General features: G+C 51.2%; 3 protein-coding genes across 3 annotated transcripts in view; 2 read left to right on the top strand and 1 right to left on the bottom strand.

Moving 5' to 3' along the window:
* The window catches only part of JPH4 (junctophilin 4), a 7,362-nt gene extending 7,164 nt beyond the window's left edge, over positions 1–198 (top strand). Inside the window, exon 5 of the mRNA XM_007951211.2 lies at positions 115–198. Coding sequence (XP_007949402.1) covers positions 115–198 — 84 coding nt within the window. The remainder of the gene's footprint in view (positions 1–114) is intronic.
* Positions 199–2,500: 2,302 nt separating this feature from the next.
* AP1G2 (adaptor related protein complex 1 subunit gamma 2) lies at positions 2,501–10,162 on the top strand. Its single transcript, XM_007951209.1, has 21 exons — positions 2,501–2,704; positions 3,098–3,222; positions 3,367–3,508; positions 3,822–3,918; positions 4,097–4,173; positions 4,290–4,385; positions 4,778–4,858; positions 5,162–5,260; positions 5,395–5,450; positions 5,615–5,728; positions 5,896–6,036; positions 6,116–6,170; positions 6,255–6,377; positions 7,436–7,525; positions 7,613–7,740; positions 7,996–8,100; positions 8,433–8,553; positions 8,634–8,769; positions 9,480–9,643; positions 9,877–9,975; positions 10,061–10,162. Exons 1-21 carry the CDS (start codon positions 2,501–2,503, stop codon positions 10,160–10,162), a joined length of 2,355 nt encoding a protein of 784 aa, XP_007949400.1.
* Positions 10,163–11,026: 864 nt separating this feature from the next.
* Positions 11,027–12,806, bottom strand: THTPA (thiamine triphosphatase). Its single transcript, XM_007951249.1, has 2 exons — positions 12,266–12,806; positions 11,027–11,160 (listed from the first exon to the last, which is right to left on the bottom strand). The coding sequence occupies exons 1-2, from the start codon at positions 12,804–12,806 to the stop codon at positions 11,027–11,029; spliced, it is 675 nt and encodes a 224-aa protein (XP_007949440.1).
* Between the last annotated feature and the right edge of the window lie 10,951 nt (positions 12,807–23,757).

Below are 23,757 nucleotides of genomic sequence, written 5' to 3'. Positions count from 1 at the left end.
GCTTTGCCACCTCAGCCAGGGCCCTTGGCCTTAACAGTCATATCCCCAGGAAGAAGGGACTTAGAGCTGGACTTGGTCCTCTGAAACTTAGCCTGCCTTCCTCTGTCTCTCTAGGGAGCTGCCAACCTCCTGGTGGTGGGAGCCGTGGCCCTCCTGGACCTCAGCCTGGCATTCCTGTTCTCCCAGCTCCTCACCTGAGGCTACTTCCTGGCCTAGTTCTGGCTTTGGTTGCTGCCTCTTTGCCCCTTGGACTTACCTTTTCCTCTTTTCCTCCTCCTGGTTGTTTTTTCTACCTTTTCTCTTCTCCTTTTCCTTTTTGATCCCTCTTTGTTTTTATCTATTGCTTTTTCTTTGTCCCTCTCTCAGATTATCTCATTTATTCTGGATCTGTCTCTGTCTTCCTCATTCCTTTCCCAATCCCAACCCTTTCTCTTTCTCTAGATTGTTTACATATGAAGGGCTTTTCTCTCTCAGAGTTGTTCTCTTCTCTGAGACATACAAATCAAGTCAGACCATTGCCCCACCCCCTCCCCTTTTTGTTAGACCTAAACTTCACTGAGGGTGGGTTTGGTGTCTTCAGGAGTCTCCTGGAAGCTGAATGGAAAGGAGAAAGAAAGTAGAAAAGGGGGTGACTGACTACTGGGCAAGGTATTGGCTGAGCTGCTGTCACTCCCTGACCCAAAGTGCCAGGTGTCCCTCTGGGGCCTTGTGAAAAACTGGAGGAGGTCAGACTCCACCTCTTATCTTGGAGGATCTTATCTCGCTTCCAAGCACTGAGCTAGGTTCTTGCCTAACTCAATCCTTCCCTGAGGGAGATATGGGATGTGGAAGGTAGAATGACTCCCTAACTTCTCCCTCTTTCTTTCCTCACAGCCAGCCCCGCCTCCAACCCCTTATGGTGGCATGCCAAGAGCAAATGTAAAGGAACAAAAAATATCCAATGCAACCAAGTTCCACCCCCTCCCTAACTTTGCCACTGACCTGTCCCACCCTTCTGTGTCCCCCTAAGTTTGGTTGGTCTGGACTCACTTGTGGCCTTTGATTAAATTCCTAAGGGACCTGAAGAAGGCATTTCTACTGCAAAGGGTTAGAAGCACTTAAGCAAGTGCCTCACTCCCCAACTCTGTCAGCTGTGGTGGGGGGAGGCATTTTTGGGAGATGGAACTAGATGACAGGAGCTCACAGAGCTGCACAAGCTGTGACAAGTTTAATTCTCTCAGAATGGGTGATAACTCTTCCCCCATCACATCAGAATCTTGTGAAATGGGAAGACAAACAACAGGAGGGGATCAAAAAACCTGACCCCTCCCACACTTTCAAGGCAAGGCAGAGGTAGGAGTCAAAACTAGGGTGAGAGGTGGGTGGAGATCCCTGTTTGAGGTTGTGTCTGATCCCTGGTACTAGCTTTCCCTCTGGGGGCAGGAAGCCCTAGGAAAAGGGGACTGTAAGACCCCCTCAGGGGCTCTTTCCTCCCTCCCCTGCATGAGGCAGAGGCAAGCTGCCTACCAATCCCTTCCCTCAAGGAATGGCCTTGCCTGGGAATGCCCACCACACACATACACCTTCTTTTTTTCTAGTCAAACTCTGTTTATTCCTTGGCCTGCCTCCCTCCATCCTCCCCTCTCAAACTTTACTTCTGATTTCTATTTCATGGAATTTGGGACTGAAGTTAAACAACAACAGTGCCACCAACACCCAGTCTTGCAGGAAAAAAAAAAATTAACAAAAAATATATTAATAAAAAAGTTCAAAAAAGGGGGGGGATTGTCATCTCCTTTGGGATGCGATGGCTTCAAACCCAAGCTGGAGCTCTCCGGGTGGTGATAGTGTACTAGGACCCCTCTTAGGGTACCCCAGCCTCTCCACTATGGATACAAGCTGCTTTCCTTGAACCCCAAAGCCGGAAGCTTAACATCAGGGGAGTCTTGAGGGCTCTGCAGGGCGGGCCAGGAGGGGCCGGGTCGCGTGATGGGGGCGGGTAGAGAGGGACGGGCCAGACGAAACACCACACCCGAAGGGCTCTGTACCAGGAAGAGCTTGGGGAGAAAAGAGCGGAGAGACAAGACCCAGGTGAGGCTGTTGTATAGGGCTAGCTCCTGGAGTGGGGAAACTGCAGTGCCCTGAGATGGGAGAGGGAGGAGGAATCCCACGGACGGAAAAGCACGGAGCCCGGAAAGGGAAGGAAGGTCTGAGTTAGGGATGGGAAAACCAGGTGTGTGCGTGGAGAAAGGAGGGCAAAATTAAAAATAGGCGGGGCTCTGGCACATGCTCAGTGGGGACAGGCGGGGGGGCGGGGACGCATGCGTAGTGGGGAGTCCCTGTGGCCAGGGAGGGCGGAATTTGGAACCTAGGTGGAGGAAGGTAAATGGGCTCGGTTGTAGGGTTGCAGTGGGACACGGACCCTCGGGGTCTTGGCACAGGGCAAGCCTGGGCAGAAGGGCCAATGCACACTGGGCTAGAGTGTTAAAGCCCTCTCCATTCCCGGGCTCTGCCCCCTAGGATGGTGATGCCTTCGTTGAAGCTTCAGGATCTAATCGAGGAGATTCGCGGGGCCAAGACCCAGGCACAGGAGCGGGAGGTGATCCAGAAGGAGTGCGCCCACATTCGTGCCTCCTTCCGGGATGGGGACCCTCTGCACAGGCACCGTCAGCTGGCCAAACTGCTCTACGTCCACATGTTGGGCTACCCTGCCCACTTTGGACAGGTATGGGGCAGGGACGCCTCCTCCAGAGTTTGATTAAGAATAGTGGGGCGGCGTCTCACAGCCCCTCACCTACCTACCTTTGCCTCCAATATGTTATTCTGCAGTCTCTGAGCCTCACAACATGCATCTCAACCACCCTCCCAACATAGCCGCCATTGGTCCTGATGGGCCTGTACCCTTCATTCTCTGGCCAGCCTCATCCAGGACACCTTATCCTCTCCTCTCCCATCTCAACGGCCCTAGTTCCTTGAAAGTACCCACTAATGCCTGGATCTCTTAAGCCTCTCTCTTGTTGAAAGGAGGACTATGGGCTGTTGTGCCTCCAAATTAATCTAGTGTAAAGGAAGATGAAACAGGGATGTTAGTGTCTCTGGTTTCACCCCTTCCCTGTAGATGGAGTGCCTGAAACTGATCGCCTCCCCCAGATTCTCAGACAAGAGGGTGGGCTACCTGGGGGCCATGCTTCTATTGGATGAGAGGCAGGATGCCCACCTGCTCATTACCAACAGCATCAAGAAGTGAGAGGGCTGGGGTGGTTTTGGGAAGCACTTGAAATCAGGGAGACGGGAGTGTGGGCAACTGGGAAACCCCAAGGGGCTGCCTGGTATGAGTATGGGGAAGACTGGTTTTCTCAGAGGCTTGACTGACCCCCAACCCTGCAGTGACTTGAGCCAGGGGATTCAACCAGTACAGGGTCTGGCCCTGTGCACTTTGAGCACTATGGGCTCTGCTGAGATGTGCCGGGACCTGGCCACAGAGGTGGAGAAACTGTTCCAGCAGCCCAGCCCCTACGTGCGCAAGAAGGTGAGGTGGCAGACATTTTTCCCTCCAGAAACCATCCCCAGTTTGCCATGTAGTAGAGATTTGCCATGGAATTTGGTGGACCCCTGCCCTGTCTCAAGGAACTCTGGTAGCACAGTGCCTAAGGCATCTCACTGCTAACCAGGTTGGTGGTTCAAACCCACCAGCCATTCCATGGATGGAAGACTGGGCTATCTACTTCTGTAAAGATTTACCCCTCAGAAACCTAAAAGAGGTCACTATGAGTCAGAATCAACTCAATACCAGTGGGATTTTGGTTTGGTTTGCCCTGTTTTGAGCTCCCTAACCTCTGCAGGCTATTCTTACTGCGGTGCACATGATTCGGAAGGTCCCTGAGCTCTCAAGCATCTTCCTCCCACTCTGTGCCCAACTGCTTCACGAGCGCCACCACGGTAAGGCCATGGGGCACCCCATCCCTTGCCTCAGCTCTGGCTGTAGACTGAAGAAGTGAAAATTGGAATGGGAATACCAGCTCATAGGAGAAAGGCAGCAGTCACTCACACACATATAGTAGACTCTTTCTTGCCCCTGCCCCTGGCCCACACTTTGCTTCCACGACCCTGACCCCAGGCATCCTGCTGGGGACCATCACGCTGATCACGGAGCTCTGCGAAAGAAGCCCTACAGCTCTCAGGCACTTTCGAAAGGTGGGCTGGTGAAGGAGCAGGCTCTGGGCCAGGAAAAGAGGGGCAATGGGGGAAGGATAGCCTGGATGTTGAGAGGATAGGAAGAATGCCCAGCCAAGGCTGTGCCCTCCCTCCAGGTGGTACCCCAGCTGGTGCAGATCCTCCGGACTCTGGTGGCATCAGGATATTCCACAGAACACAGCATATCTGGAGTCAGTGACCCCTTCCTGCAGGTGGGCTGACCCTTATGTACTGTATCACTGGAATAAAGAGAGTTTAGTAAGCCCATGGCCTGTGGCTACCTCCCAGGGAACACTGTGGCTCAGTTAGTGTCTTGGGCAAGAAGGTCCAGGTTGTTGCAAGACGAGGGGCAGGAAGTACCCTGGTCAAAAAACCCAGTTTGACACCCATTAAAAAACTCCAAACTCCAAACTCCCCAGGCCTCGCAAACCTCTGGTGTCTTTCCAGAACCCCCAGGGACCTGTGGAGGTGAGGGAGGGGCAGGGAGGTGCTAGGAAGTCAGTCAGACCTTTCACAATACTTTCAATGTTGGATTTTTCTCCCAACTCCCACACCTTCTTACCCTATGAGACCATCCACCTTTCAACTTTTAACCCAACCTCAGGTCCAGATACTTCGTCTTCTTCGGATTCTGGGCCGGAACCATGAGGAGAGCAGTGAAGCCATGAATGACTTGCTGGCCCAGGTAGGGGACTGGGGAAGGGGCAGTGGTTAGGTGTGTTGCTCTGTGACCCCACCAGCCCTGGACATCCCTCACATGACCACTTTCCATGAGTGGGCTATATTTATCACCTCTTTGTTCCCCTTGAGACTGTGGACTCCAAGAGGGACACTGTCTGTCTCAGTGTGATAGCCTAGTGTCCATTCTGGCCCTGGTACATAGTGGGGGCTTGGGGAACTTTGTTGAGTGATTGGATAGACAGACAACATGATAGAAACCTGAGGACAGAGACCTTTGCAGATGCATATCCTCTTCTGATTCATTCAGGTGGCCACTAACACAGAAACCCGCCAAAATGCAGGCAACGCAGTCCTGTTTGAGACAGTGCTTACCATCATGGACATACACTCTGCAGCTGGCCTAAGGGTATCATATGCTTCTCCCACTATGGCAGCCTATTCACTGGTTTCCCCTCTCCATCCATCATATGCCATGTGGCCTCCGTTCTGAATGAGCAGATTGTGCCTTCCCTGACTGCCCTCAACTTCTGCCTCCCATAGGTTCTAGCTGTCAACATTCTTGGCCGCTTCCTACTCAACAGTGACAAGAACATTAGGTAATAATGCCAGTGTCTGGCTGCAGCTGTGCTGCTGAGCTCCAGGCCCTCTGCCCTTCTCCAGCATCTCTTGATCCAACTACTTCTACCTCTGTACCCAGGGTAGGATAGAGAGTGGGGGCTGATGGCTGTGGGCATGATAGGGCCTCTCCTACACTGACCAGGTATGTAGCCCTGACATCATTGCTGCGGCTGGTACAGTCTGATCACAGCGCTGTGCAGCGGCACCGGCCCACTGTGGTGGAATGTCTGCAGGAACCTGACCCCTCCCTTAGCCGGTGAGTGGGGATAAGAGGGCCCAGCAACTGGTGGGTAAGACCTGGACCAGCTTAGAGCAGCTGAATGAGGCAGCTAAGGGGATGGGTGCCTGGAAAAGGGGAGAACCTAAGATAGGAAGGGATGACCAGGGCTGCCTTACATAGACACCTGTATTTTTTCCCACTAGGAGAGCCCTGGAATTGAGCTTGGCTCTGGTGAACAGCTCCAATGTGCGAGCCATGACAAGGGAGCTACAAGGCTTTCTGGAGTCCTGTCCCCCTGATCTACAGGCTGACTGTGCATCAGGCATTCTGTTAGCTGCAGAGAGGTGAGATGACAGGTGCCCAGGAGGCAGAGGGAGTGAAATGCGGGGTCAGTGCCAGGACTGATGAACTGCATGTCCCCAGGTTTGCCCCAACCAAGCGCTGGCACATAGACACTATCCTGCATGTGCTGACTACGGTGAGGTGGGGACTGGTCTGAGAGCCGGGTGGGAATAGGCAGCTTGCCTCACTGGCTTGACCATGTTCACCCCACCACCATCAGGCAGGTAACCATGTGCAGGATGACGCAATAGCCAACCTGACCCAGCTGATTGGGGAAGCCCAGGAGCTGCATGCTTATTCTGTGCGCCGCCTCTACAGTGCCCTGGCAGAGGACATCTCCCAGGTATTGTGCCCACCTGCCCAGGCCCAGGGCTGCCCAGACACTCCCTCAGCCCTTCCTTGGCCACCTACTCCCAATACCTGATTCTTTCCTATTTTTTTTTAGCTGTCTTCTTAGTGGAGACACTTAAGGACAAAAAACTCACTGCCATCGAGTTGATTTGACTCCTAGCAACCCCTCCATGGGTTTCTGAGGTGGTATTACTATGGAAGTAGATTGCCCAATCTTCCTTCTGAGTTGTGGCTGGTGGGTTTGACCTGCCAGCTTTCTGCTTAGCAGTCAAATGCCTTAGGCACTACACCACCAGAGCTCTTCTCAAGGACCAAACCAAACCAGACTCACTGCCATGGAGTCAGATCCAACTCAGCGACCCTTCCTTGGGTTTCTGAGGCAGTATCACTATGGAAGTAGATTGCCCAACCTTCTTTCCAAGTGGCTGGTGGATTTGAACCGCCAGCATTCTGGTTAGCAGTCAAATGCCTTAGGCACTATGCCACCAGAGCGCCCGTTTTTAGTCCGAACACCTGGGCTTTTCTCCTTGCTTCGATAACTACTAGCCTGGCAACCAAGATGACTAATTAGACATTATGTTCAGTGTGCTCAACTCTCTCCCCTGCCTGCCTCATGGAGCTATCGTGAAGATCAAATGAGATTTTTTACATGCATTAGCTTTTATTATTACCTTAAATGCTGAGTAGATTAGCAGATGCCAGCCAATATCTGCAGTCTTTTTTCCCTTAGGGAGAGGCAGCAGAAGCTATCCACTCCTTCTTAAAGGGAGGGACCCCAGAAACCAAACCCTCTCACTTCACCGTTCTAGCTGTACAGTGTGGTTAAGCCTTGTAGTTGTGAAAGTTGGCCACCAGAGGGCAGTAGGACCCAGCTGCCAGGACAGCTGGGTAACAAAATTCTAAGGTAAACTGCTCTGTGCACCAAGGCCCTTCCCTTTCCCCATCCTGCAAACCTCACCATCTCTGCATTGCCTAAAGGGTTGTTACAGGGTCTGGAGGTGGGGAGGAGACCCTAGACACTGGCTCAGCTGTATTTCTTATCCCACGCAGCAACCACTGGCACAGGTGGCTGCCTGGTGCATCGGGGAATACGGGGACCTCCTGTTGGAGGGAAGCTGTGAAGAAACTGAGCCTCTTCAGGTGAGGCTTGCATTGGGGGTACATTGAGGAGGAACTCAGGGAGGCAGGGCTGACCCTTGCAGTCACTGCTTGTGTCCACCTCTGAAGGTAGAGGAAGAAGAAGTGTTGGCACTGCTGGAAAAGGTGCTCCAGTCCCATATGTCCCTGCCGGCCACCCGAGGATATGCCCTCACAGCCCTCATGAAGCTCAGCACCCGCTTTCATGGGGTCAGCAAGTAAGGGGTCTCAAAGGCCCCATCTTGGAGCTCCCAGTGAGAGACGTCCTTTAACTATGCACACATTTCTGAACTTCTCTCCAAGCACAACCCCCTATCTCTGCCCCACCCCCACCCCAATCCTTAGGCTCTTGCTTTTGAGCCAAGTATCTTTGGTATCTCTTTGCCCTGTGGGGTCTCTCCCTTCCCTGCCACATCCTGGAGGTGAAGGGCAGGACAGACTTCATTCCCACTTACCCTCATGCTGCGGCCCAGCCGCGTCCACCAGGTGATGTCCATCTATGGGAGCTGTCTAGATGTGGAACTGCAGCAGCGGGCTGTGGAGTATAACCAATTCTTCCAGAAGTATGACCACATGAGGTATGTTCAGCACTCTCCTGCAGTGTGGGGCCCAAACCCCTGCCCTGCCCCTAAATGCCCCTCTCTGGGTACAAGGGTCTTACCCGACCTATGTCCTTCTTCATCCTTGGTGAAAGCCTCCCACCCATAGCTCACTGAAACTAAGCTGGCTTCCCACCCACCTTGCTCATCTGAAAACCAGCAACATTGTGCCATATGAGGAAATCAGGAGGACACTTCTGACCCTCCATGTGCCCGGGGCTTTCCACATTCTTACCCCACCTCCCAGATGCCTCTTGTGAAAGGCCTGAGATCCACAAAGAGTCTATTCCAAGGGGATTCCATCCTCTCAGGGCCGCCATCCTTGAGAAGATGCCTCTTATGGAACGAGGTAGCCCTCAGGTTGAGGAGAAGGCTGAGGAAAGCAAAGCAGCCCAGCTTACAGAAACAGCCCCTGTTCCCACAGAGCCCCAGGTGAGGAGGCTGGAAACCTGCAGTGAGGAGGACGTGGCCCACTTCCACACCCAGGCATGACCCTTATATCCTTTCCCCAGGCCTCAAAGCTCTTGGATCTATTAGACCTCCTGGATGGTCCTTCTGGGGATACCCAGCATCCTCCCCACCTTGATCCCTCCCCAGGAGGTGCATTAGTACACCTCCTCGACTTGCCCTGTGTTCCTCCACCCCTGGGTAAGTCAGCAAAGAAACAATGTTTGGAAAGGCCAGAGAGCTGGATCTGAGAGGTGGGATGGGAAATGTGCAGCGTCTTCTTAGCCAAGGACTGAGGTTCACGTACACTCTTCCCTCCTCTATGGCCCCCAGCCCAGCCCCTCCTCAGAAGGTAAAGGGTTCTTTAGATCATGTCCATCCCTCGTAGACAGCCTTCAGTGTCTTCCCTTGTTCTAAATTCTGTACCTTGTTCTTCTACAAGGCCCTGCTCCCTCCCTAGCCTCATCTCATGACACTTGCCCACTGTGAACTCCACTGGCCCCTCAGCTCCTCAAACCCTCTCACCTCAAGCTCTTGGCATTTCATGTTTTTTTCACATGGAATGGTCTTTTCCAGTATATCACATGACCAGCTCGTTCTCATTCTTCAGGTCTCAGCTAACATGTCAGGTGCCTTCTCCTGCCACCCCCCTCTAATTGCGCTGGCATAATTTATTTTCTTCATAGCACCTACTACATTCCATGATTATCTTGCTTGTTTTCTTGTTTATTGTCTCCTTCTCCCACTGGACTGTAAGCTCCAACAGGCCAGGGATGTCATTATCTTGTTCATTTTGTCACAAGCATCTTGAGTAGTCCTGCACCTAACAGGTACTCAGTTGATTTGTGTTAAATGAATGGCTTTGTTATCCACAGACCAAACACTGAGCTGCCTGTCTCGTCTTACTCTAGCTCCCATCCCAAATCTCAGAGTGTTTGAGCGCCAGGGGCTACAGCTGAATTTGTCTTTTGTTCGACCCCCTGGAATCCCTGCTTTGCTTTTAATCACTGCCACTGCCACCAACTCCTCAGAGAGTGATGTCACCCACTTCGTCTGCCAGGCTGCTGTGCCCAAGGTTTGTATTAGACTGGACTAGAGTTCAGAAATGGCCTGGGCACGCACTCCAGGAAAAAAGGCCATTAAATAGAGGAGGGGGTGGGAGACAGAAATGAGATGGGAAGGGAATGGCATGCAGAGACACAAATTAGGGAGTTTTGGGAAGAGGGCCTGGAACTATTGGGTGTTGGAGGGCTCACCTGAGCCCAGCCAGCTGCCTTACAGTATTCTGCCCAAACCTCCTATGTTCAGAATTTCCAGCTGCAGCTCCAGGCTCCTAGTGGGGACACACTTCCAGCTCAGGGTGGCCTTCCTATCACCCAGCTCCTCAGAATCCTCAATCCTAACAAGGTGAGCTCCAGGAGCCCCATGAATAAGACCCAGGGGAGGGAGAAGTCGTGTGTACTAACCCTAGTCTCTGCTCTCCTATTCCTAGGCCCCCTTGCGGCTAAAACTGCGCCTCACCTACAACCACTTTGGGCAGTCAGTGCAGGAGATCTTTGAGGTAAACAACTTGCCTTTGGAGACATGGCAGTAATGGGGCTCAACCTCCAGCCTTGACTTACAGCTTCAAATCCTATGGCCTAAACCAGTGCGTCTCCAACAGCGTGGATCTAGGCGAGGGTTACCAGCAGGTGGCGCTCCCCCTCTGCCTCCCCCTACAAAAACTGTAGGGGCTTGTCCCCCCTCCCCCACAAATAATGAAAGTCCAATAAAATATAAAGGGGCCAGCCATATTTGGGTATATTTGGGGCATAAAACGTGTATGAGTAACAGCAAGGGAAGAAGAGTTCTTACACAGGAATTATGTATCTTTCCCTGAGCCTTTGAAACCTGTTTCAATGAAAAGGGTTTTCTTTCTCCCTCTCTCCAGCCTGGGGAGCAAATTTGCCCCCAAACTTCCATAGGAAGCACTCTACCCACTGCACAATCAAAACAGAATTTCTAGATTTCCAAGAGTGATTTCCACCCATTTCTCCAACCTGCTACTACTCCCCCCACCCCAAGGCAGGGAAATCCCTGCTGCCTCCCCTCCTCTCTAACTCAGCTGTAAGGTGGTTTAGGAGCCGCTGGCAGAATCAATGGCATCGACCAAGGGAGAGGGGGGCGGCAAGGGATTTTCCTGTGCTTAACTACTGATCACAGCTAAGTGGAAATCCTATAAACACGAGCGGAAATCAATGGAGGCTGCTTAGCGGCCAGGGGAGAGGGGCAGCCCACAGATTGCATCTGACGGATGAGGGAGAAGCGGCAGCCAGGGAGGATTCAAGGAAGGGGAACTGAGGGTAGATGAAGGAACAGGCAGAGCTGGAGAGAGGGAAGCCAGGATAAGTGAGCCCAGGAGTGAACCCCATTAGACCCAGAGTTCTTTCCTCTCTAGCAAACGACACCCTAGACCAGGCTACTGTCTGGATGTTTGGCTCCCTGTGGTCTCTCTCGAGCGGTTCACTTCTAGCAAGAGTTCATAGTCCTGAGGCTGGAAGCGCTGCAGGTACACGATCAGCTTAGCAGGTGGCTTCTCCTGTGCTGGCACACCTACAGGCAAAAGAACAGTGAGGAGAGCCATGACAGATCCAAATGCTTTGACTGCTCCCTGCCCACCCAGCCAGGACCCCGGAGTTACTTAGGCAGCACTGGGATTCTGAGTGCCACCCAACAGCTTCCATAACCCACTTCCTTACTGGCCTGTGGAAATGGAATCTAAAAGGGCCAGTTCAGGCAAGAGTGTGGCTGGGAAGCCAAGCACGAGCCTCTCCAGCAAGAAGAAATGGTGAAGAGGGACCCAAGGTGCCATGAAGACAGAGCACTTCAGCAGTGACTCACTTCAGTTATTGTTTCTGTTCTCTAATCAAGATTTAAGCCCATCTAGGCAGGCCTAAGCTCATTAGGTTGGTAATAAAGCACATGCAGAGATGCCCAAATACAGAGAAACCGGAGAATGTAGAAAGACTAGAGAAGAAGCTGTAGCCATGGGGCAGGATCCACCTAGAATCTGCCCTCCATCTAATGTGGTGCCGCCTACTGCAGTGTTGGCTGTCTGTGCCTGGCAGCATGCTGGACATTTAGCAGGCAATTCAGTGTATGTTTGCTGAGAAGGTAAGAATAGAAATCCAGGGCTATAAGGCCCTGTGGGATGCACAGCCCTATACTTCTGTGGATGAACTGTCTACAAGGGAGTTAAGCCTAGGTAAAGAAAAATCTGCCCAAACTTACCAATATTCTTAAGTTTTACTTAAAGCCAACATAACAAATTAAACTAAGATCTAGTTAGTTGTAAAAATGAGAGGATGGGGGCTGGGGAGGGGAAGGAAGGCAGGACTGAAGCAGGAATGAATGGCACAAACGGAACTGAAGGAGACCTGCAGTGGCTAGAGATAAGAGATGGAGAACCAGACGAGGCAAAATGCCTGGGATAGAGTAAGAGACACGTGGAAAAATTGAATCCAGTTAGACAGCTACTATAAAAGCAAAGGAAACCCAACTGATAACATGAAATCAACTGGGTCCTCTAGAAAATAGCTAAAACAATTCTCATTACAGAAATAACCCAGAGACCCTCTCCCACTACATGGTCTAGTGGGTGCATCCAAGATAGGAAAATAGGGATTAGGGAAAGCAGAGAGGGGCCTGTTTCCCTCACCAAGCAGGCTGCTGAGGCTGTGGATCTTCTCCAGGGCAGTTGGCACTTCCGCCTCCTCATGGACCAGGGCCTCCACCTCACCCACAGCATAGCCAAAGTCAGCTGTGTCCAGGTCCACCCTGAGTGGCAGCTCCTCAGCCCCCAAGAGCACCAGCTTCCAGGCACTCCGCTTAGTCACAAAACTAGCTACTTCCTGCAGCCCTAGTGGACCCAGCACAGCAGCCATGCCTCCAGCCCCCAACACCTCAGCCCCCAGCACCTCACAGAGCTTGGCCACAATTGCAGGCTCAGCTGTGAGTTCCATGTACTCAGTGTGGGGTCCTGAGACACCAGCTGCTCCAGGGCATTTGAGTTCCCATCCGCTACCCTCTCTCTGTCGCAGCCAGTGGTCAGCCCTCATGAGCCTCAGTTCGGGGGTGTCATAGTAGCTGTCTCGGAAGGTGATCTGGTGCTCCAGGGTGCTCCCCAACTCCTGCAGCCGCTCCTCTGTGGCAGGCCCAGGGATGAACTTTCGCTCCACCTCAATCAAGCCCTGGGCCATGCTACCTGCAGTCAGTCAATCAACAAACATTTGCTGAGTTTCAAATCGTGCAAAGCCTGGAAGCTCAGCCCTGCAGGGAGACAGCTCAGCACACCCTGTCGCAGAACTCAGGGTTTGGGCTACAGCCCTTTCTGCTTGCCATAGATGATGGATAGACCATTCCAATGTTTCAAGGTTCCACAACAGTGTCAGGACTCCAGTTAAATCCCTCCCACTAACGTGCTCAAACCAAACGCCTCCCGCAAGCCGGCTGTGTAGTGGGTGTCTTCCTTTCAACGCTCCCCCTCTAGACCTTGGTATATACCCAAGAAGGCCAGTGGTTCACCATCCAGGGTGACACTGCCCTTTCCCGCCACAGTCCCGGCCCGCAGATCCTCAGGTCTCACCTCAAAGCCCGAGGGTCTCCCTCTCGCGGGACCCGAAGATGGGGGAAGGGAGCCCACCCCACACCCGCGAGGAATGCCGGGAGCAGTCCCAGGCTCAGGACCTCTGCCCGGCCCTCTGCGCTCATTACCGGTCCCAGCACGAGCGGCCATATTAGGCCCGATGTGGTGGTGCGGAGGGCAAGCCGGCGCCGAGAGGCCTGCTAAGTTATAAGGATACAAGATTCCTGCAGTGGGCAAAGAAGCAAAGCCATCACCTTTGCGCTCAGCTCCCCATTCCCTACCTCTTCCGTCTCTCGAGGGTCGGTCCGGGTCGCAGGCCTCAGGCTGAGCCCGGGCGCCCTGGAGCCCGGGTGCATGATGGGAGATGTAGTTTGAAAGGGAGACTGTGTCTTGGCTCTTCACTCGTCGCTATGGTGACAGGAAAGCGGCAGTTAGTGCCCGCGGGGCTCTTACCTAAAGCTAAGTTGAGGATGCGGCCCGTGGGAAGAAGCCACAGTTCCGTTTCCAGTCCTCTTACTTCCTGGGCAGATGGGCCTGGAATACAAGCCACTCACCACTGTCCAGCAGATATATGACTGTTTACGGTGGCCCTCTAAGGGTTGTTGTTTGTTGTTGTTATGTGCCATAGAGTCAAACCCGACTCATAGCGACCCCTCCTTGGGTTTCCGAGGCAGCATCACTACGGAAGTAGGATTGCCCAACCTTAGGCCAGTGGTAATGGGCTGAAAAAAGGATAGCTAAAACTAGCTTTACTACTCTGGGGTTTTGGAGGGGATTTAATACATCTGACATGGATGGTCAGGGTAAGGGGGATAGGAAACTTCTGTGCAAGGACAGGACGAGGTGATAGTTTGGATCAGAAGTAAAGACATGATGGGAGTTCAGTAGTTAGAGACCCAGATGAAGAAAGGAGCAGCATGAGCAAAGACCCCAAAGCTGGACAGCACCTGTGTGTAAGGAGAGGAAGATTAGACTAGAAGTGCAGCTGAGGTACAGATTGACAAAGGCATTGAGGGCCAGACTGAAGAATTTATCACTGAGTTTCCAGGAGTCTTGGAGCATTCTGTCTCAAGAGAGTATGAGAAATACTCAATTTAAAACACAAGAAGGCTTGGGAGTGGCCCCTTGACTGCTTTGGGAGACAAAATAGAGAAGCCTCCTTTTCCTTACTCTTTCTAAGGAATATTATAGGGATATCTTGTCTGTATACCGAGTCATGGTATTTCCAGTCACCTCCTTATGCATGTGAAAGCTTGACAGTGAACGAGGAAGACCAAAGAAGGATTGATGCTTTTGAGTTGTGGTGTTGGTGAAGAATACTGAAAGTACCATGGACTGCCAGAAGAACAAACAAATCTGTCCTAGATGAGGTGCAGCCAAAATGCCCCTTGGAAGACTTGCCAGACTTTGTTTCACCTACTTTGGTCATGTTGTCAGAGGGGACCATTCCCTGGAGAAGGAGATCATGCTTGGTAAAGTGGAGGGACAGTGAAAAGGGGAAGACCCTCAACAAGATGGATTGACACAGTGGCTGCAGCCATGGGCTAAGGTATAGCAAGGATTGTGAGGCTGGCACAGGACCTAGCAGTGTTTTGTTCTGTTGTACATGGGGTTGCTATGTGTCGGAGGTGACTCGATGGCATCTAACAACAACAACATCTGTATATCAGAATCTCCAAATGAAGTAGCTTGTTGAAGAATAGTAGCTCTTGTCAACGCCTAGGCCTTCTTATGATGAGTGAGAAGTGGCAAGTTCTCGACACCTGCCCTCTCCCCAGTATGTTTCTGGAAACATATATCCAGTGGGAAGCACTTAGAGAGAAGGACACTGGTTTACAGATGTGGCATCTTGAATCTGGGATGTTTTGGATGCATCCTTCCCCCCACCTATGCTAAGCACCACTGAGCATAGAGGGAAGGCCTCAGCTCCTAACTCCTTTCACTGGCCTGACTTTTCATCTATCCTTTGCTTTTCAGTTTTGATGCCCCAAGAAGGTCTAATATCTTTTGAGTTATAAAGGTCAAACCAGTGGGGCAGAGGTATGTATCAGTTTAATGGAATAGAAAGACCATAGACTCCAGAGCCAGACACTTTGAACTGACTCCCAGCTCCACTTTCTAGGTGTTTGGCCTTAGGCAAACTACCTCATCTCCCTAAACCTCTGTTTTCTCATTGGTAAAATGTGGGCTGCTTCACAGCTAACAGTGAGGATTCAATGACAACTGACACATAGTAGAGATTCAAATGTTAGTTTCTTTCTCCTTGTTTACTATGGGATTTTTCTTTTTCTTTCTTTTTTTTTTTAAAGAAAGAAAATAGAAGTAGGTTGTGGCAGCTAATGTGGGCTCTAGATCCAGACCACTAAGGTTTAAATCCTCAAGCTTATTGACCATTTGACCTTGTTAGGTGCCCTCAAGTCAGCTCCAACTCATTGTTACCCCATGTACAACAGAATGAAGCACTGCCCGGTCCTGCGCCATCCTCACAATCCTTGCTATGATAAAGTCCGTTGTCCCAGACACTGACTTTGCACCACTTAATTAACTTGTTTGTACCTTGGTTTCCTCAACTGTAATATGGGACTAATAAAAATAATAGCGAGTGTTGAAAAAGAACATATGTAAAGAGCTTGGAACTGTGCCTATGCATTCAGTATACCTTAGCAATTACTGCTATTTGGAAAGTAGCACTTGAGCTGATAACTGAAGATGAGGACAAGGAACTAGAACCCACTCCGACCCCAGCTCTGTGACCGCGTAGAGGAGACTTAAGCTCCCAGAAACTTAAGAGGAATTGCTGTGGAAGAGAAGGTACCCAATCAGAAGGGAGAGGTAATATAATAATAAGAGAGGAAGAAGGGACTGGAAAAAAAAAAAAGAGCCTTTAGCCACCTCTAGGAAGTGGTAGAAGTCAGGTCTTGCTCTAGAGCGTGTTTAAAACAAAACAAATGTATGGTTTCTGTAGCCAAGAGGAGGAGACAGGAGTTTAAAGGAACCTGCCCTAGTGGTAGACACAGGCTCGGACCTGCTGCCAGAGCCAAGGAACAACCCACCCTCGGCCTCCGCCCTAGCCCTAGCCCTAACCCTGGCTCCTGCGCCCTAGCTCCTGGCCGACGGGCGGGGACGGACGGACTACACCTCCCGGCATGCGCCGCGGCAGGCGGGCCGCTGCACCTGCTCAGTGGGGCCGCCCCGGGCGCCTGGGTATTGATTATTCCATTGTGTGGGACGCCTCGGCTCCAGCCAGTGAATGAGGAGGAGGAGGAGGAGGGCGAGGAGGAGGAGGCAGGGAGCGAGCGAGTGCCCAGGGTGAATCAATGGAAACCCCCTCACGAAGCCGGGAAAACACTTCAGCCGCAGCCAAATAGCATTGATTATTTTCCTTCACTTCCCTCACCACCGCGAATTTATTTATTTTTTTTTCCATCTCCGTCCCCGACGCCCCGGAGCGAGTGCTGGAGGGAGGGAGGAGGAGGGGAAAAATAAGGAATCAACACATCGGAGAAGTCCCTTCCAAGAGCCGCCCCCTCCCCTCCCCGCCTCGCGCTGCTCGGCGGCCGCGGTTCGACTCCCGTCCCTGCTTCCAGCTGAGGTGTAAGTGCATCGATTTCCGATGCTGCTGGGTTGATTTTTTTTTTTTTTTTTTTTCCTCCTCTCCCTCTCTCTCTTCTTTCCTTCCTTGCTCTTTGGAAGCTCGAGACCGAGGGGAGAGGAGGCGCTCGGAGACTGCCGCTGGCGGGGACGGAGAGAGACGGGAAGGGGTTGGGGGAGGGGGCACGGATGGACCGACAGACCGAGAGCCCGAGGAGAAGGAGGGGCAGGGGTGTGAAGGGAGAGGGCGTACGAGCGGGGATGCAGGGGAGAGAGAGATGCAGGGGTGGAGGAAGAAACGGGTAAGGGAAAGGCATCGAGGCTGGACTGGAGCCAGCCGGACAGACGGAGGGTAACGAAAGCCTAGATGGACCGCGCGGAGCTGTGCGGGGCACGGGGGTCCGGAGGGAAGGGGAGGCCGGGTGAGTGAGGGGGCTTGGAGCTGTCAGCTGGAAGGGGCCTGGGTCGCGGCGGCCCCCCGCCGGCCGCGGGAGGAGGCTTGGGACCGCGGCGAGCGGACTGATGGATGGGCTATCGCGCTGGGGCAGGGGTACAATGGGGGTGACGTGGATACCCTCGATCTTCGGTTTTGCCTGAAGTTAAGCTTTTTAAGGAGGGAGACGGTGTGAGTAGGTGAGGGGTGGCCACAACCCCGTTTAAGGTGAAGCATGTCTGTCCGGGGGGCCCCCCAACCCTAGATCCATTCTCGGCTACCCCTCTTTCAGGGTGGCCCTGTCATTTTTGAGCACTCAACCACGCTTCTCCCTCGCGCCTGTAGTCCCTCTGATCTCTGTCCTGTGTGCCTCTTCTTGGTTTTCCCGTTCTTCACCCATCCATCTCCGGGTCTGCCTGTGTGACCCTTCTCATCCGAGTGATCCTTTTCCTGTGTGCGCCCCTGTCACTATGTGTCATGCTTTGGCTGGATGACTGTTCTGCCCATCTAGGACTCCGTGCCCTCTCCGTTAGGGTCGGTGTGGCTATCTCTGGCCTTTTCAGGCTACTTTGGAGTTTGCTTATCAGTCATGATTGTGGTGGTCACTGGTTAGGGGCCAAAGAAGAGTAATGGGATGGAGCAGATGTGTCTCCCCCAAGGACTCCAGTGCCATTTCAGCATGGCCAGGATGGCCTCCTCTTCCACCTTAACCTGGGAAGCTTTAGAACTTCCTAGCATTGTTGACTGCACCTTTGCCATGTGCTTGTCTCTCTCATCAGGACCTCGCCTTCTGGTCTCATGTGTGTCATCCACCTCACCAGGAGCCTCCCACCACAAACCTTTTCCTTGCTGACTTAATTTTCCTCCCTTCCCCCACTTTACCATTGTATATTTTTTTCACTTCCCCATTTTGGCCCACCTTTTCTTATCCACCCTTCTTTCACGTGGCCTTCATTGCTTATTTTCTACCTTTGTTCCCATAATTTATTTTCTTCCTACCTTTTCTCTTCGGTTACTCCAAGTTCCTTTTATCCCCTTATCCTCTTACCCAGCATTTTAACCCCAGCCTCCCTGGTACCAGAGAGCAAGGGGTTGGGGAGGTGGGGGGTATGATTTATGAAGGCACATAAACAGGCCAAGAAGTCAATTTAATGGGCTTTGAGGGGCAAATAACCCCTTCATCAGTCAGTGCTATTATGTCAGTTAACTGTCAACTTTGATTTTGTAAGGGGACATTCTCTGGAACACTGAGCTCCACTCTGCCTGGTTGCCCTGGTCTTGGTTCATTCTCGATTTCAGTGACTTTCTCTTTACTTTCTGGTTCATCCTTTCCTTCAGTTGCTATTATCATATTTGGATTCTGCACGATTCTCTACTGGGCAGTTTTTACGAGTGTGATAAATGTTATCTTATGCAAGGGGCCAGGTACATTCAACCTTAAGAATGGGAAAGGTGGATAAAGGGTTGGAGAGTTTACTTTGGTTTTAAGCCCACCATTGCTTTTCCAGACTTTGAAAGGGTAAAAGGAAAAGGTATGGGCAGAAGATGGAAGATTTCAAAGGTGAACAGAATTACAGAAAGGAAAAGGAGGCCAGGTGTAATAAACATGAGGTAGAAAATGTATGATGTTCGGAATGTGCAAAGGGAAGAGAATCTATGTGGAATGGGGGTACAGGAAGAACTGAGGGGTGAGTGATTAATGAAAAATTGGGAGAATTAAATAAAAATGAGGTAATAGCTGTACAGAGGAGAAAATGACAGAAGATCCTTAGAGGAGGTCAACAGCTAAAGCAGCATGTACAGAAGGAAACTAATGAATGAGATGAGATGGGGAGTGTAGTACAAAGAAGGTGAATTGATGGCAAAAGGAGTGCTGAAGCAGATCAGCTCTGCACAGAGCATGTAGGGGAAAAGAGGCGAGGATGAGGTATCAAAGGAAACAAATGTCTCGGTGTGAGAAGGACACAGCATGACCAATGCAAAGAGAGAACTGCAGGAGGGGCGGCTGGGGAAAAAAGATAGCAAAAATACCACTGGGCCGAGCCTCAAAAAGAGAATGCCAAGCGAGAGGGGGAGAATGCAGAGACATCAGGTAAAGAGAGGGAGAGAGAACCCCACAGCATTCATTCCAGTGGCCTCATCACTCACTACACCACCAAAGGCCTTTGCATTTCATACCCAAGCCAGGAGAACATGAGCAAAGAGATGAGGAAAAAAAAAAAAAAAAGTAGAATTCCCATTTACTTTAGCTCACAGGAACTTGAATCTTCCCAGCCCCCTGAGAACCAAAGACCTCAAACCTCTGATGTCATAAATTGCTGCTGTTGCCTTGGCAACCTGACAGGGTTCCTCCCTCCATGATGTCAGAGGCAGCTGGTGTTACCTTGAGACCCATACAGGAAGAACTTGCTGCTTTGCTGGGGAGCTGTATCTCATGCATGGGGCCTGGACTGGACCTAAGTCAAATCTGTAGGATTCCTGACTCTGGTAGCTTGACCTTTGTTTTCCTGAGGCTTTTCTTAGCTTAGAATGAGGTCCTGTCCTTGGGGGCTCTATGTTTGCAAGAGCCTGACAGAGGCAAGAGGAAGGGACTAGGGGAAACGGGGCATTAAGGATGGGATGGTAGGGCTGAAAGGCAGGCAAAGAAGGAAGGGAGAACAGTAAATGGCAATTATAGAATATAAAAGGAGCAGGGCTCTGTGAGCAGGAAGGAGAGTTACTGAAGATGTAAAATGAACCTGGTTTTGGGTTTAGGAATGGAGGCTGAAGCTGGAAATGCGGAAGAGGGGGGATCAGAGCTGTATGAGAGTATGTAGTGATGCAAGGATAGAGAAAGGAAAAGGGTTCTGAAATGCTAGAAGACACAGTGGAGTTTGGCTATAGAGGAAGGAAAAAAAGGGACTCTGGGTTGGGAGAGACTAAGCTTTAAGCTGTCAGATGGGAGACCCAAGGTTAGTTGTGATAGCCGTGTAAGCAGGGGCTGCATGTCTGTCACACAGACAATGAATGCCTAATAAGTACCTAGTAACCAAGTATTGAATTAATAGGGAGAAGCTAAGGAAAAGAGTTACCCATCTTCTTTTCCTGCAGCCCCAGGTCTAAGTATGCAAAATGGACAAGTTGGGAAATCAGAGACTGGAGAAAAGGGCTGGAGGGGAGTTAACCCAGTTACAGTGAGATCTGAGGTAGAGAGAGGAGAGGCTTTGGGTTGGGCATACTTGGAGGCAGCCAGTGTCTAAGGGCTGATTTGGGGGAGTCTTTGAAGAGATAAAGGGAGGAAAACATGAATGAGCAGTCCTAGGAGCCCAAGGGGAAGATGTGGAGGAGGGTAGAGAAAGGAGGTGGTTTCTAGAAAAGGTTGAGCATTGTTTCCAAAGAGTCAGCAGATTTGAATTGGAAGTAGCATCCCTATCCCATTCCCAATGTCAAAACCACAGTTGAATCAGTCATAGTCACATGAACACTCAAACTGACTCATAGCGACCCCCACTGAGTTTTCAAGGCTGTAAATCTTTATGGAAGTAGACTGACTGCCTCATCTTTCTTCTGCAGAGTGGCTGGTAGGTTAGAACAACTGACCTTTTGGTTAGCCTTAACCACTACACCACCAAAGATCCTTACATAAACACTAAACCAAAAAAAAAACAAAACAAATTCACTGTAGTCAGCCGGTTCTCATAGTGACCCCCACCTCAGGTTTCCGAGGCGCTCTCAAAGGCATTGAATTTTTTTGAGTTTATCTCTATGGAAGTAGACTGCCCAGTCTTCCTTCCAAGGAGTGGCTGGTGGGTTTGAACCTCCAGCCTTCTGGTTAGCAGTCAGATGCCAGAGGCACTATGCCACCAGAGTCACAAATAAAGAGTTCATAAATCAATGTTCATAAAGCAGGCTCATGCTAAACACTCTGTCCCAACCCAGGTAATTACAAGTCACCATAGACCAAGTGGGAAGAGGCAGCATCAGGTTACTGCTGCCCAGAATTCGATGTAGAGAGCCCAGTGAGGGGATGGTCTTGATATGTGACAGCCCATTGTAGAACCCAGAGGGCTCTAGGACAGGCAGGCAAGAGACGTAGAGCTCACCACAGTTCTCAGAGTGAAATGTGCAGACCAAAGACTAAACACAGAAGCCACAGATGAGAAAGACGCACCAAATCAGGGATTATAGCCAGCCCAAAAGACCCTGAATGGGTTGAAAAATCTGAGCAAGAAGGTCTGGAAGAAAGCTGAAGCTGAGAGCCCTGGGGGAGAGTCTGGCTATAATAAGAAAGGCCAGGGCAGCCGGAGAAGGTGCTGGTGGGAGGGGGCCTGAGGGAGGACAGTGGCTGCTATATGCACTGTCAGCCGCCGCCATGGACTTGGGCAGCTCATATTTTGCAGCAGGCGACAGGCTGTCGACACGGCGGTCTTTTACCTCACCGTTAGAAACTCATTTCATTGATTTTTCCATCTTTCTTCTCTGGCTTCTCATACGAAGCCCAGAAGCCCAGTCATCCCACCACCCACTTCCCCAGAGCCCCTTGCCTGTCTAGGGGAAAAGCCACAGGGAACAGCTCATCCCCTCCTCCACCCCAGGCTGGTGAGGCAGGGGTGAAAAATTTAGAGGTACTTTACAGTACCCTAAGGTAAGCCCTGTTGGCTCTTGGTAGCTCCCTAATGTAGGAACTAGTCCAGAGAGCAGAGCGTCCATGTTGTTCAAGGTGCCTAGTTAAGAGGTGAGAGGGCTGAGAGCCACCTGCTTTCTTGTCACCAAGCTGTATGATACCTGGAAGAAGACACCTTTTTCTAATTCTTATTGAGACAGCTCTGCACTCCTCACCTATTTTTTCCAGTCTGTTTTTGACTGCTTGTAATTGCTGTCAAATGAGAGAACAGGAGCCCACCTCTGTCTGGGCAGGAATATGGGATTACATTAAAGCTAAGGTTCCAGCATAGAATTCCCTGTGTGGATGGTGGTGTCAAAGAGCCATCCACTTTTGGAATGGTGCACACATTGGGGCCTGTGCAATTAGGACATAATTGCCATGGAGTGTATAAGAGCTCCCTGTGGGAACAAGAGTGTGTCTGGTTCTGTGTAGCATGTTGATGTGGAGCAGGGTGGGTGTGGGCGAGAAATTTTTACCTCATGTGTGGATATTTCCCAAGTGCCTCTTCCAGTCACAGCCAACTACCCTCAGCCTCTCCCTCTGGGGCTGGGATTGGGCTAAAGGTCAAGAGTCAATTGCCAGTCATTTGGCTTTTCAGTGAAGGAGGGCAGAGGGTGGGACAGGAGTGTTAGAATGTTTCCCTGAGGAACTGATGGGTCAATGCCATTTCCATCCTGAGATTTTTAGTCCCTTGTTTTGGCAGAGACCTTTCCATGCCCCCTCTGCCTCTGTCCATCCTTTTTCTCTGGTGGTGATGAAGCTGCTTCTCTGGGGGCCAGTGTGTCTTGGGTGTCCGAGTCTAGATTCCCCCATTTCCCATGTCTCCTTGGCCTGTCACCTCCATCACAGTGGTCTCCCTTTCTACCCGGTGTCTGTGTTCAGTATCACCAGCCTGCATGGGGCTTGGGTCCTAAATGCCTTTATTCCTGCATCTCCAGCTTGTTCAGTCTGTGTAGTTTCCAAAACCTAGAGATAAATCCTTGTGTTTTAGGAAAAGGAGTGCACTTGAAGTTAAGAATAGAGAAGACCAAGGAAGGACAAGAAAGAGGTTCAGGATATATTGGGTAGGGAGGAGTAGGGAGAAGAGAGACAGATTGTGACAGAGATTGAGGGAGTCAAAGGTAAATACATGATTTAGTAACGGGAAAGAGCCCAGAGAGGGAACCACACTTTAAATGAAAAAAAAAAAAAGAAGAAGAAAAAAAGGGCAGTAGGCTGTGAGAACTAAGAAAGAAATTGGAGAGAAAACAAGGAGCCTGACCCCCTGTAGGGAAATGGAAGACAGCTTGAGGCCGAGGGAGGAAGAGTGGTTGTGTGAGTGGCTGAAGGCAGAAAAGCCAGGCTGTGGTCTCAGCCTCGGAGTCAGTCCTGAGTTCAAGCCGTGCTGGCTTTGACCCTTGTGGGAGGAACTGAAGTAGCAAATTAACGACGATAATGAAGTCACTGCTCCTTGTTTGTCTTTGCTGGTTTCCCCTTGAGATTTGTCCTTTGGCCAGACGGGGCAATGTGGGGGAGGAGAGGGACAGCAGCAGTGCAGGGCGGCGGAGGGAGGGCTCGGAAAAGAGGATAGAGAAATGAAGATCTGGAGAACAAATAGACATGCGGAAGGAACAGGGAGAGTGAAGGATGAAAGGAAGAGGACTCTGGAATGGAGGAGAGGAGAGAGTCAAGAGAGATGTGAAAAGACAAGGGAAGAAGAATGAGGAGCGGAAAGATAGGAGAAAGAACAATGGGAAACAGGAGGGGAATCCGGAAGGAGGAGCAGAAAAGGAGGGAGAAAGAGAGGCGGAACGGAGAAATGGCGAGCCAGAAGGAAAGAATGTGGCCAGGGATGGAAAAGCTGCAGCTGGCGGGGCCAGTGGGCGGGGCCTCATCTCCATCTCTAATGGCTGTGAA

This window comes from Orycteropus afer, unplaced genomic scaffold, assembly GCF_000298275.1.
Source record: "Orycteropus afer afer isolate SDZICR_OR568_19922 unplaced genomic scaffold, OryAfe1.0 scaffold00292, whole genome shotgun sequence".
Taxonomy (NCBI): Eukaryota; Metazoa; Chordata; class Mammalia; order Tubulidentata; family Orycteropodidae; genus Orycteropus; species Orycteropus afer.
Note: the sequence above shows the minus strand (reverse complement) of the source record. Positions and strands in the feature narration are given on the sequence as shown.

Coding starts and splice junctions, on each gene's coding strand:
- AP1G2 (XM_007951209.1), top strand. CDS start 2,501: ATGGTGATGCCTTCGTTGAAGCTTCAGGATCTAATCGAGGAGATTCGC. Junction 4,859..5,161: donor TGAATGACTTGCTGGCCCAG/GTAGGGGACTGG, acceptor TGATTCATTCAG/GTGGCCACTAACACAGAAAC. Junction 6,171..6,254: donor TCCTGCATGTGCTGACTACG/GTGAGGTGGGGA, acceptor CACCACCATCAG/GCAGGTAACCATGTGCAGGA.
- THTPA (XM_007951249.1), bottom strand. CDS start 12,806: ATGGCCCAGGGCTTGATTGAGGTGGAGCGAAAGTTCATCCCTGGGCCT. Junction 11,161..12,265: donor CAGCCTCAGCAGCCTGCTTG/GTGAGGGAAACA, acceptor TTTTGCCTGTAG/GTGTGCCAGCACAGGAGAAG.